Here is a 13429-nt window from a genome sequence, read left to right as displayed (position 1 = left end):
AGTTAACCTTGCTGCAGTTATTGTCACGCATACAACAAAGGATTAATCAATTAATAATCACGCATACATACGTCCACCAATTTGCTCCTCCTGCATATCAAAGTTAGCTGCATTGAGAATTTTATCGAGCGCATACTGACGGAACCGTCGGACATGACAATTTCTCATTACTACAGGTGATGCTCCACGTAGGATGGACTCCGCTGCCTACAACAGAAAAATAACCTTAGCAATAGTTCACATGAGTTCCCATCTCATGATGATTACGAAATGGTTTCACACAAAAAAACATGCTTAATAAAATTGTTTGTTGTTAAACGCTGATGTCAGCAATATTCCAGCTAGATGACTGCAGTTTGTAATTATACAAAGATAGTGAAACTTTTACCATGTTTACCATTTTAACACATTCTAAAATGACAAATGCTGTACTGTATGTTGTCTCTGGCTGTTTCAAACCTCAGAGGCCATAACCCTTTCTTCAGAAGCTGTATTGCGATACATACTGCAGTACGTATTTGGGCCCAAATTATGTATATCTGTTCTGTTCAAATGGTACTTCATTCAATGATCCCGACTTCAAATTGCGAGATGGGTAGTATGGATAAACGACTACCTATTGTGTCATCAATATGGAATATTAATGTAAAATGTTTTCTGTTTACATATGAACCCAGTCCATCCAAATGCCAAATAGTAGATATGATCTAAATAATTATAGATTAATTCTTCTTTGACTGTATCGGAAAATATGGATACACAATGGCTGTATTGATATGCATGTCTTGCTGACGGCTGTATTGCAATATACCGGTATGCCAGTTATATCACACACCCCTACCTGGCAACATAGTAAAAAATGAATCAGTGCAGTCAGGGCACAATGACACACTCAGCTAGGTCACCCATGGTGTCAGTCCCATCCTCAGTCAACTTGTTTAACAAACATACTGAGGACATATTCTGTTCCACGCAAAGGAGTGGAGGCAGCTATGTTTTTTAAAGACCACTAGGTTCCATATTTGTCGGATGAGGACCTTGTGACATATTGCATGAAGGTGAAGACGTCTGTGAATACTGACCATCAAAACATGGACTCCGCTACTGGGTGGATCTGTTTGCTCCAACACATGACAGTCCTCCAGGCTCCATCTTGTCAGGTTCTGTCCAGTGTGGGAGCTGCGATACTTCATGTACTTCCTGGAGAAATAGGAGAAACATCAAAATTAATGGGAGAAATATGTATCACTATAGGGATTAACAGTCAGAACATCCTATCATGTAGGAGAAATATGACACTATACATGCTATTGGGCACGTCAAAACATCCTATCATGTAGGAGAAATATGACACTACACATGCTATTGGGCAGGTCAAAACATCCTATCATGTAGGATAAATATGACACTATACATGCTATTGGGCAGGTCAAAACATTCTATCATGTAGGAGAAATATGACACTATACATGCTATTGGGCAGGTCAGTGCATCCTATCATGTAGGAGAAATATGACACTACACATGCTATTGGGCAGGTCAGAACATTCTATCATGTAGGAGAAATATGACACTACACATGCTATTGGGCATGTCAAAACATCTTATCATGTAGGAGAAATATGACACTACACATGCTATTGGGCATGTCAAAACATCTCTATCATGTAGGAGAAATATGACACTATACATGCTATTGGGCAGGTCAAAACATTCTATCATGTAGGAGAAATATGACACTACACATGCTATTGGGCAGGTCAAAACATCTTATCATGTAGGAGAAATATGACACTATACATGCTATTGGGCAGCTAAAAACATCTTATCATGTAGGAGAAATATGACACTATACATGCTATTGGGCAGGTCAAAACATCCTATCATGTAGGAGAAATATGACACTATACATGCTATTGGGCAGGTCAGAACATTCTATCATGTAGGAGAAATATGATACTATACATGCTATTGGGCAGGTCAGAGCATCCTATCATGTAGGAGAAATATGACACTACACATGCTATTGGGCATGTCAAAACATTCTATCATGTAGGAGAAATATGACACTACACATGCTATTGGGCATGTCAAAACATCTTATCATGTAGGAGAAATATGACACTACACATGCTATTGGGCATGTCAAAACATCTCTATCATGTAGGAGAAATATGACACTATACATGCTATTGGGCAGCTAAAAACATTCTATCATGTAGGAGAAATATGACACTATACATGCTATTGGGCAGGTCAAAACATCCTATCATGTAGGAGAAATATGACACTATACATGCTATTGGGCAGGTCAAAACATCTTATCATGTAGGAGAAATATGACACTATACATGCTATTGGGCAGGTCAAAACATTCTATCATGTAGGAGAAATATGACACTATACATGCTTTTGGGCATGTCAAAACATCCTTTCATGTAGGAGAAATATGACACTACACATGCTATTGGGCAGGTCAGAACATTCTATCATGTAGGAGAAATATGACACTACACATGCTATTGGGCATGTCAAAACATCTTATCATGTAGGAGAAATATGACACTACACATGCTATTGGGCATGTCAAAACATCTCTATCATGTAGGAGAAATATGACACTATACATGCTATTGGGCAGGTCAAAACATTCTATCATGTAGGAGAAATATGACACTATACATGCTTTTGGGCATGTCAAAACATCCTTTCATTTAGGAGAAATATGACACTACACATGCTATTGGGCAGGTCAGAACATTCTATCATGTAGGAGAAATATGACACTACACATGCTATTGGGCATGTCAAAACATCTTATCATGTAGGAGAAATATGACACTACACATGCTATTGGGCATGTCAAAACATCTCTATCATGTAGGAGAAATATGACACTATACATGCTATTGGGCAGGTCAAAACATCCTATCATGTAGGAGAAATATTACACTATACATGCTATTGGGCAGGTCAAAACATCCTATCATGTAGGAGAAATATGACACTATACATGCTATTGGGCAGGTCAGAACATTCTATCATGTAGGAGAAATATGATACTATACATGCTATTGGGCAGGTCAGAGCATCCTATCATGTAGGAGAAATATGACACTACACATGCTATTGGGCATGTCAAAACATTCTATCATGTAGGAGAAATATGACACTACACATGCTATTGGGCATGTCAAAACATCTTATCATGTAGGAGAAATATGACACTACACATGCTATTGGGCATGTCAAAACATCTCTATCATGTAGGAGAAATATGACACTATACATGCTATTGGGCAGGTCAAAACATTCTATCATGTAGGAGAAATATGACACTATACATGCTATTGGGCAGGTCAAAACATCCTATCATGTAGGAGAAATATGACACTATACATGCTATTGGGCAGGTCAAAACATCTTATCATGTAGGAGAAATATGACACTATACATGCTATTGGGCAGGTCAAAACATCTCTATCATGTAGGAGAAATATGACACTATACATGCTATTGGGCAGGTCAAAACATCCTATCATGTAGGAGAAATATGACACTATACATGCTATTGGGCAGGTCAAAACATCCTATCATGTAGGAGAAATATGACACTATACATGCTATTGGGCAGGTCAGAACATTCTATCATGTAGGAGAAATATGATACTATACATGCTATTGGGCAGGTCAGAGCATCCTATCATGTAGGAGAAATATGACACTACACATGCTATTGGGCATGTCAAAACATTCTATCATGTAGGAGAAATATGACACTACACATGCTATTGGGCATGTCAAAACATCTTATCATGTAGGAGAAATATGACACTACACATGCTATTGGGCATGTCAAAACATCTCTATCATGTAGGAGAAATATGACACTATACATGCTATTGGGCAGCTAAAAACATTCTATCATGTAGGAGAAATATGACACTATACATGCTATTGGGCAGGTCAAAACATCCTATCATGTAGGAGAAATATGACACTATACATGCTATTGGGCAGGTCAAAACATCTTATCATGTAGGAGAAATATGACACTATACATGCTATTGGGCAGGTCAAAACATTCTATCATGTAGGAGAAATATGACACTATACATGCTTTTGGGCATGTCAAAACATCCTTTCATGTAGGAGAAATATGACACTACACATGCTATTGGGCAGGTCAAAACATTCTATCATGTAGGAGAAATATGACACTACACATGCTATTGGGCATGTCAAAACATCTTATCATGTAGGAGAAATATGACACTACACATGCTATTGGGCATGTCAAAACATCTCTATCATGTAGGAGAAATATGACACTATACATGCTATTGGGCAGGTCAAAACATTCTATCATGTAGGAGAAATATGACACTATACATGCTTTTGGGCATGTCAAAACATCCTTTCATGTAGGAGAAATATGACACTACACATGCTATTGGGCAGGTCAGAACATTCTATCATGTAGGAGAAATATGACACTACACATGCTATTGGGCATGTCAAAACATCTTATCATGTAGGAGAAATATGACACTACACATGCTATTGGGCATGTCAAAACATCTCTATCATGTAGGAGAAATATGACACTATACATGCTATTGGGCAGGTCAAAACATCCTATCATGTAGGAGAAATATTACACTATACATGCTATTGGGCAGGTCAAAACATCTTATAATGTAGGAGAAATATGACACTATACATGCTATTGGGCAGGTCAAAACATCCTATCATGTAGGAGATATATGACACTATACATGCTTTTGGGCATTTCAAAACATCCTTTCATGTAGGAGAAATATGACACTATACATGCTATTGGGCAGGTCAGAACATTCTATCATGTAGGAGAAATATGACACTACACATGCTATTGGGCAGGTCAGAGCATCCTATCTTGTAGGAGAAATATGACACTATACATGCTATCACGGCTATTGGGCAGGTCAAAACATCCTACTGGGGGGGCCAGTGCACATCGAGAAGCACAGGTGTCAAATGTCCTTTTTGGTTCTTGACACAATCCTTGATGCCATGTTCTGCTCCTTAGAGATAATACCTAGCAAACTATTGCAGTAGTCGAGTCTAGTGAGCACAAAACTTCATTAGAAAAGATTACGACCAAACCACCTCCTTCAGCATGCTAAGTTGGTATCTCAAATGTCTCAAGGAGGGTTACTAGGTGACTGTGGGGATTTTTAGATCTATGAATATATCTGTTGCAAAGTTTCTATTATGTTTATGGAATTAATCAATCAAGCATGTGTGAGTGGCTACCCACCTCCAGTGGTCAGCTGTTTCAATGGTCACATCGGGATGCTTAGTTGGTGCTGTGTTGACCACCCGGATTGTTCCATCTTGTACATTGGCGACCAGCAGCACCCAATGATTGTCTGACGCCTGATACGGCATCAGGATCCATGTGTATTCAGTCAGTACTTCCTGTAACCATAGCAACCATACCTTTCAATTACTTTTCTTTTTTCATTCAATTGTATGTCTATGCATCTCATTATCTGTTCAAAGTCAAACATTTCTGCAAGGACACCTCAAACATAAGCTGTGTCATTTTGCATGTTTCGGCCAATCATTGATTTGACTGAACAGTCAAGTCTCATTAATCCGACCCTCGTTAATCTGACAATCGGCTTTATCCGACACTAATGACTTGTTAATCCGACAGTCTCGCACTCTGACGCCGACACACCTGATTTGCAACGAATTAGCAAAATCAGTCTTGTTAACCTGACACAGTGATCACTGATCAGTGTATCCTGTAGTCATCTGCCCGCGAGTACACAGCCCCATGTTTTGATGTGAGACGCATCAGCTGGTAGCTGCATATTACAATGGCTGCAGAGATAAACTTGCTTAACAATAAACAATAAATGCATTAAATAAACAAAACAAGATTTATCACATGTTTAAATTACCCCAATCTCTTTAAAATCAGTTTAAAAGTTCTTGATACCTCTGAGGACATCCAATTACACATCACATCCGACTGACCTTTCATGAACTTTGACTGACCAATCAAATGAGTCATGACTAATAGGAAGGCAGCATTAGCCACTAAGAAAGCAGCGTTCCATTCCATTCAAGATGACACTTCAAAAGTACAATGAACTACGGTTATAACGAACTCAAAGTGGGGCCAAACAATATGTTCGCCTAAATTTCCTGTAATATTTACCGGGTAGAAAACTTACTCAGGATACAAAAATGTCCCAATGTGTGTATTGGGGGAAAGGTTTTGGATCAATCTTGCCAATAAACTATGTGATGGTGCATTTGGTCCTTCTCTGCAGAGCAATGGACATGTTGGAACAAGGTGATACTTTTGTTTATATTATATGTCTCGCTGCTTGACAGTGTTAAATATGTTTCAATTATTTTTCTTGATATTTTCGTAATAACATTATCACTATTTGCATTATTATCAAAATTATACCATGTATGTATAATCAGAAAAATTTGATTTTCAACATTTAGAAAATAATTGATACCTTACACCATGTACACATGTTACAAATAAGAAGAAAAACCCTATCATCATGTTTCAAAAACTGCTCTGAATATACACTGACTAAATATCAACCTTAGTACCTTATGTGTGTTAGGAGTCAAACCAACCCTGGATCTTACCTGAACTCACTATTACCAGAGGTTTTGGTTACTTCAAGCAAGGGGTTGTCAACCTGAGTCAATGCTTAGGTGGACCAGGGCCACATTCACAAAGCAATCTTAGTGCAAAGACAATCATAACTCCCATTCTTAATCATTGTTAACACACTAGTAATTAAAGTATGATCATTGTAGTGCTAAGATCGCTTTGTTTGTTTGTTTGTTAACGCCACACTCAGCATTACTATATGACAGCGATCTGTAAATAATCAAATCTGAACCAGACAATCGAGTGATTGATCATGTTGACATCATGAGCATCGATCTACGCAATTTGGATACGTTAACGACAAGCATGTGTTGCTGTAGACCTATTCTAATGCAGAACTTCGCGGGTCCAATCGCTTTGTGGAAGGGGGCCCTGGGTACAGTACCTTGTCCAACATGCCTCTGTTGTATTCCTCTCTCTGCCACAGTTGCTGTAAGGCCATGGGGAGAACATAGCAGTGGTGTGGGAGAAGTGCATTCCAGTGACTGGCCAACATCTGTAGGTACGCCTTTATCACCTGGTAACCAAGACAACAACTTATGTATATCACAAGCTACAGATTTATTCCTCTTCATGTCTGTCATCATCACAAGTCAACATTGTAAACATGATAAAAGCAGTGTCACTATTTTTAGAAATTAATGTGGGCCCCCAGCCTCTTACCACTAGAATCATCATCAATGATTATTATTCATATCATGTCACCAATAATGACTACCTCACCCAGTAACAACACTTGTAGATGTATTGAAACAAAATCATTGCTAATAATTCTGGTAATAGTATTGTTAGTATTACATATCATGACATGAGCATGATTATGCTTGCGGTACGCCTATGATCATGATGATGAGGAACAACAATGACACACAATCATGAGGATAAACATGATTATGTTCTCAACTAATCATTTTACTTCGGCATGAGTGGACACGGCAAACAGATAGCCAGACAAACACATGGAAAAAGATCATTTCTACACAAAATACACAAGGGGATTCAGATTCAGAAAGGATGATATGAATATCAATTAAACAGAGAGGGGAAAACCTTTCAAATTGTAAACATGGTAAATGCTCAAAATTTAGCTCATGGTGAAATATTCAACTCGTTTGAAGATGATTCATTGTTATCTTCATGTTTGCAGTTTCAAATTCAAAACATACCAAACTCTTAAACAGTCTTAAAGAGTGCCATGTGGCACACTTGACAAAATTATATATTTTGTATCCCTGTGGTACACGGGTACAATTCCATACGAACCTGTGCATCAATGGCATCGTTTTTCTCCAGTGTCTTGAGCTGTCCACCAGTCAGTGAGGTCCTAGCAACAGCACACCGGACAGATTCATCCACCTCCACATCTGACCGTGTGTCACATTCCTCCATGTGTGATGGCCAGGTGCTCAGTGTTGTCAGAAACACAGCTACAGGCACTTCTGTCCGGTACGCCCCAACAACACACGCAGTCACCAAGTGATAGTAATTCTTTACATCACTCTCCGACATTGAGTTCTTGCCAAGGAGATTCATCAACCTTGACCTTGCAGTCACCATGTCCTCTCCCCATGCCTGACAGATCTGATAAACCAGCGTCACACATGGGTTGGTCCGTGAATTGAAAGCACTAGGTTTCTGTTTCCAGCTGGATGCCATCTGCATGACATGTGATACAATCAAAGCAAGCTGGCCACTGGCCACAAGTTCCTGGATGAACTCCTCCAGAGTAGGCCGGGAATCCTCAGGATCAGTTCCTACCTCTCTTGTGTCCCTATTCGACTCCCACAACCCAGGCTCTCCTAACATGTTCTCCAAGTTCCTCACATTCTGCACCAGTGTATGAAAACTGCTCTCTAAATCCTCTCTCAAAGTATGGCTCACTCTTGGCCTGCTTGTTCTGTCAGAAGGTGGAGACGGGTTGGACACATCTGTTCTGTTGCAATGGCCATCTGGCTGTTGGGCACTTGGATGCTGGTCACTGGACTGACCCGTGTCCGTAGCATCTCCAGGGTCATCAGAAGGTACATGGTAACGGTCGCCCACACAGCTGGGACCTGGATCAACGGGAGAACTCTCAGTGAACTCCAGCCTCCTCTTCTTGGGGAGACGGCCTGTTGGCTGAACATGGTGTACAGTTGGGGTTCCATGTGTTGCTATTTCCCCCACTGTAAACATAGCATCAGTCTCCTGTCCTTCAACCCTCATTGCAAGTCTTTTCTTTGGAATTACAGACCTAGGTTCAGGTTCGCTTGGTGTACTAATATACACACTACCTCCACCGCCACCCGTGTAACTGTTCATGTGAGCAAAGGATGTGGAGGGTTCATTAGGATTAAAGAGATGGGTAGTATTATCTAAAGGCCTACAAGAAAGTGTCACTTCAGAGAGGAGTCCCAATGGATTTGTCATAGGCATCATGTCCAGACATGCGAATGGAACGGACTCGTGGTAAGTGTCTCCTGCAATAGGAGTTGATGTGAATGGAAGCCCAGTGGACGTGGAAGCTTCAGTGACATTACTGATATGACTATCCGACTGGCAGCCACTACTGGAAAGTAACATATGCGACTGAGGGACACCTGAATCTTCCTCTGCCACATCAATCTCCACTGTCGGTTCACTGGAGTCCACTGTTCCTGAGTAGTCCTCTTCCTCATCCTCATGGTCAACTTCATCTCCACTAAGAATACCCTCATCCTGATGATCTGAGGACTCATCACGGGGAGACAATTCGGATGTGTCTACCTGAATCCCTGTAGAGGAGCAAGTTGTATGCTTCTTCAAGTTGCTCCTGGGTTTCCTGTGCCGAGGAACAGCTCGTGATATGGACTCATCCCCTAGGTAGTGAATGACCACATAGTTGTTGGGATTGTGATACAAGGTATACACATGCTTCATAAACTCCCGAGTCCACCTGCCATCTCCAACCATTGCACAGAAAAATACCTTCCTCACAATAGGATTCGTCTTGGGTTGACCCCTTGTCCCATCATGGTGGAAGTGGATGTTGTCATTTTTCCAGGCCTCTGAAATCATTAAATAAATGAGTTTTTACTTTAACAAACTTGTATATTGTATATCAATGATATATTGTGAATTTTATATTGATAATACTTATCCTATCTCACACTATGCATTTCTCATTCTTCTTTCAATCCAAAGTAGAAACTTGCCTAAACAAAGGTATCCAGCTTCTTCAAGACAATTCAATTCTGTCTGGGACGTGAAACAACATTCCCATGGCATCCTGGCAAAATTGACATGTTTGTATGAGATCTCACATGTTAATAAGAGTAAAAAGACTATTGAAATCATATCCCCACGTACCAGTTTTGTTCAGAAGAAGGGGAATGTTCTATCAATTATCATGGTTCTACATATTATAGTAGCCCAAGGTTTAATATTTCTCACACTGTGGTCATTTCATTCCCTGCTTCTGTCCATTTCAGTGTGTGAAATAACTGCCTGCTTATGGCAGGTAACTTTTCTCTTGGGATGTGTGAAAGTTTCCCCTACCTGCTTGACTGTCTGGCAGATAATGAAAGCCATCTTCATGATCTTACGTATTCAGTTTAATAATAACTCCTCACAGATTCTCAAGTAATTGTTTGCATTATTTCAACTTAATCAAGATGTAATTTTTTAATATTTATTATGTTTAAATTATTTCAACTGTTCAAATACTGGTCGAATTCAATCTCATTTAAATCAGATCATTGTTCTCCCTAGACCCTACTAAAGAAAAGATCTCAGGACATCCCCGCCAATACAGGACATGTATGAATGTGACTTTTGTTTTGTTTTTAGAAATATTACTGACCATGGGAATCATTTAATCAATCAGAAAATGCGGAGATATTGCTGATACCTAGGATCTAATAGTACATGTAGTAAGCATGATCGTAAATCTAGTAAATAACTAAATGTTGTTGATACAAGAAACTGATAAATGATATACCGTATTCAACATAATAAGCGCCCAGGGCGCTCTCAAAATTAGAAATATGGGGCTCTTATTAGAATATACTTTTAGTGAGAAAAAAAAACAGAATTAAAAGATCGTAAATTTCGTGGTTTATGCTGACAGCCACAAATGATACAAAAGACAAGTATGTGCGTATAATACACGACAGATATATTTTCCAGAATTTAATTGCTCATAATTAAGGGTGCATATATCACACAAGTGCGTATTATACACAAATAAATAAGTCTTGTGTACATTGATCAATCGTAAGGGGTGCTAATTGGCATTGTTCACTAGCCAATATATTAGTAAGTATCGCTGTGGGCGCTTATTACATCGAATACGGTAAGTAAGGAGGTATACTTGTATTATTTTTTTCTTAAACATGGTATCTGGTAGGTAAGTGGATATCAAAATATAATAAATAAACAACATTTGAAACTTGTTTTCTTTGGTACAAAAAGTACGTTATTAGCATGATTAGTGACTTGTCACAGTCACAACTGCCATTGCCATAATGTTTAATTAGTCACAGTCATCACAATAGCCTGCAGTCCACAGTTGCTGATCTGTCGCTTATCTTGATCATGTATAACATGTATAATATTGAGTTTTCACTAGATACAGATGTAAGTCGCACTACACTTAGGCTCTCAGCTTCACAGCTTTGTAAGTCACAGTATAACACACGATATTTTTGTGCTATCATTCACATGTTTTTGCATGTTTAGGGTCCTCAAGGCAAAACATCTTTTCTCTCTCTAAGAATTGTCACCTGGACTGATACATGTACCAACATTGTAAATATTTAATTGAAACATATTGTCTGCCTCTGTATTTCTATTGAAAATTAATTAAGTTATGAGCCTGCAATTTCACTCAAATACACACAGGTCAAGCTCACCATTAAATACCCCCTCAATTCTCTTCAGAACACTTGATAGTGACAAAATATTATGCAACGATAGAAGCTAACAGTTTCAGCCAACGAGTCCTTATTATGATAACATGTAGCAAAACCCTTAAAAAAAAATTCGACTGGTCCTGATCATGCCTTAACTAGTGGGCTGTTTGGCAAGGACTATAAGAATTTTAGGAATAGTATCAATTTCTAATGCTGTTATAGAAATGGTACGTCAATATTGAATGCAAATAACTGGCAATAAGGAATCTCCTTGACAACATTTGTCTCTTGTTATCGGATTACTAATCGTCATCTTCCCGAGGCAAGGAAGTTAACCAACTATAAAAGTCCAGTTTCCACCATTGCCACACAAGGCTGAAATATTGTAGCACCACTGGTGGCTATTACGAATTACTGTATTCCCTTCTTTGTCCCTCCTATTGACCAATAAGATTCCACCTATCACATTACTTGCATACAAAATGGTAGCAAACAGTCAAGACGATCTGATCGATAATCAAGATCAATATTGTAATAGAATGTGTCTTTAATCGTGATTAGTTATGCGATTTTGATTGGACAATGCTGACTTGTTTGGTTTGTTAGTCCAGTCAAAATATTACTCTGAAATTCCAGCCTAGTTCCGCAAGGGTGGACACTGGACTTTCATTGTCAGTTAAAACACCCTTGCCTCGGGAAGATGACTTCTCATTTGATAATCGACATATTGAAACAGATTATAATAGAAGACTTATGTATGGTATGTGTCATATGCAAATAGGCAGGTAGTGACCTGCTTAGAGTTAAGAAATATAATTGTGGTAAAAACATCAGAACAACTCACGTTTCATTTTGATGTGGTTAACCTTATTGTGTTATGGATTCATAAATCATGTTTTAGTTTAGTGTCAAAACGTTAAATACATTTTGCCATTCTTGTTTTGTTTTTGTTTCATTGTATTGCCATTGAAGGGTCTAGCAAATAGATGCAATTGATTAAACGCCACAGAAACTTGTTTGCCTCGTCTATGATATTTTGCGACTTTTTTTATTTTTATTGTTACATGGTCCTGTATTTCGAGATACTTTCGTGGGCACTGTATTGTTCATCACGATTGAACCGTGCGTGTAAGTTCGACACACGGGGATTCCCCCTTCAGTCATTTCCTTCTCAAACGAGGAAGCATTTGACAATGAAAATTTAGATACATTTTGGACTCGAACAACCGCGAGTACTGGCATGGCCACATCGCTACAGAATAATAATTCACACATCTTTCTTTCAAAACACTCATCTTGATTCAAATTTTTTGAGTATAAGGAGTTTGACAAACATAAATCAACTATAAAATCTCGTCTGTTCATGGACCTCAGCCATGCTCAAGCGTTAACACCATGACGAGTCATTCCGAGTCATGCGTATCAATTATTCCAGAATAAGTTCAACGGATTTCGACAACTTACCTCGAGGAGCGTTGTTTTCAATACAAAAAACAAAAACATCCCCTCCACGGGGTGCAATCGGGGCTCGTCTGATGACCTTTGACATGTCGGGGCCTCTCAAAATAGAAGCGACGAATGTCGCTTTTAGAGGCATTCGCTTTCCTGATATGTATGGCGTTGTCATCGTGAATTGTGCGTCTGGCGTCCTTTTGACCACTTATTCCGATGTTGTTGTATCACAGGGTTTCTAATGATCCATACAAGACCAGCATTGCCCGCCACACTTCCTCAGTTTGGGAGGAAAACAGACGCATACCAAAACATTCGGACCACCTCAGCTGTCAGCTAAAACCGGATCTTCACATCTTGTCGGTAGAGGGCTCCACTTGTTCGCGTTAATCCGTGTCCCTTCGTCAGCAAC

At 39.1% G+C, this 13429-nt stretch overlaps 1 protein-coding gene across 1 annotated transcript in view; it reads right to left on the bottom strand.

Moving 5' to 3' along the window:
• The window catches only part of LOC124149033, a 19742-nt gene extending 6313 nt beyond the window's left edge, over positions 1-13429 (bottom strand). The window contains exons 1-6 of the mRNA XM_046520363.2: positions 13030-13429; positions 7958-9720; positions 7080-7211; positions 5303-5463; positions 1083-1200; positions 72-207 (exon numbers count right to left, since the gene is read on the bottom strand). Of these exons, the coding sequence (XP_046376319.2) occupies positions 72-207; positions 1083-1200; positions 5303-5463; positions 7080-7211; positions 7958-9720; positions 13030-13192 (2473 nt within the window). The 5' untranslated portion in view covers positions 13193-13429. The remainder of the gene's footprint in view (positions 1-71; positions 208-1082; positions 1201-5302; positions 5464-7079; positions 7212-7957; positions 9721-13029) is intronic.

Source organism: Haliotis rufescens, unplaced genomic scaffold (assembly GCF_023055435.1).
Source record: "Haliotis rufescens isolate VD_foot unplaced genomic scaffold, xgHalRufe1.0.p SCAF_8, whole genome shotgun sequence".
NCBI lineage: Eukaryota > Metazoa > Mollusca > Gastropoda > Lepetellida > Haliotidae > Haliotis > Haliotis rufescens.
This window is presented reverse-complemented; position numbering and strand designations above follow the sequence as displayed.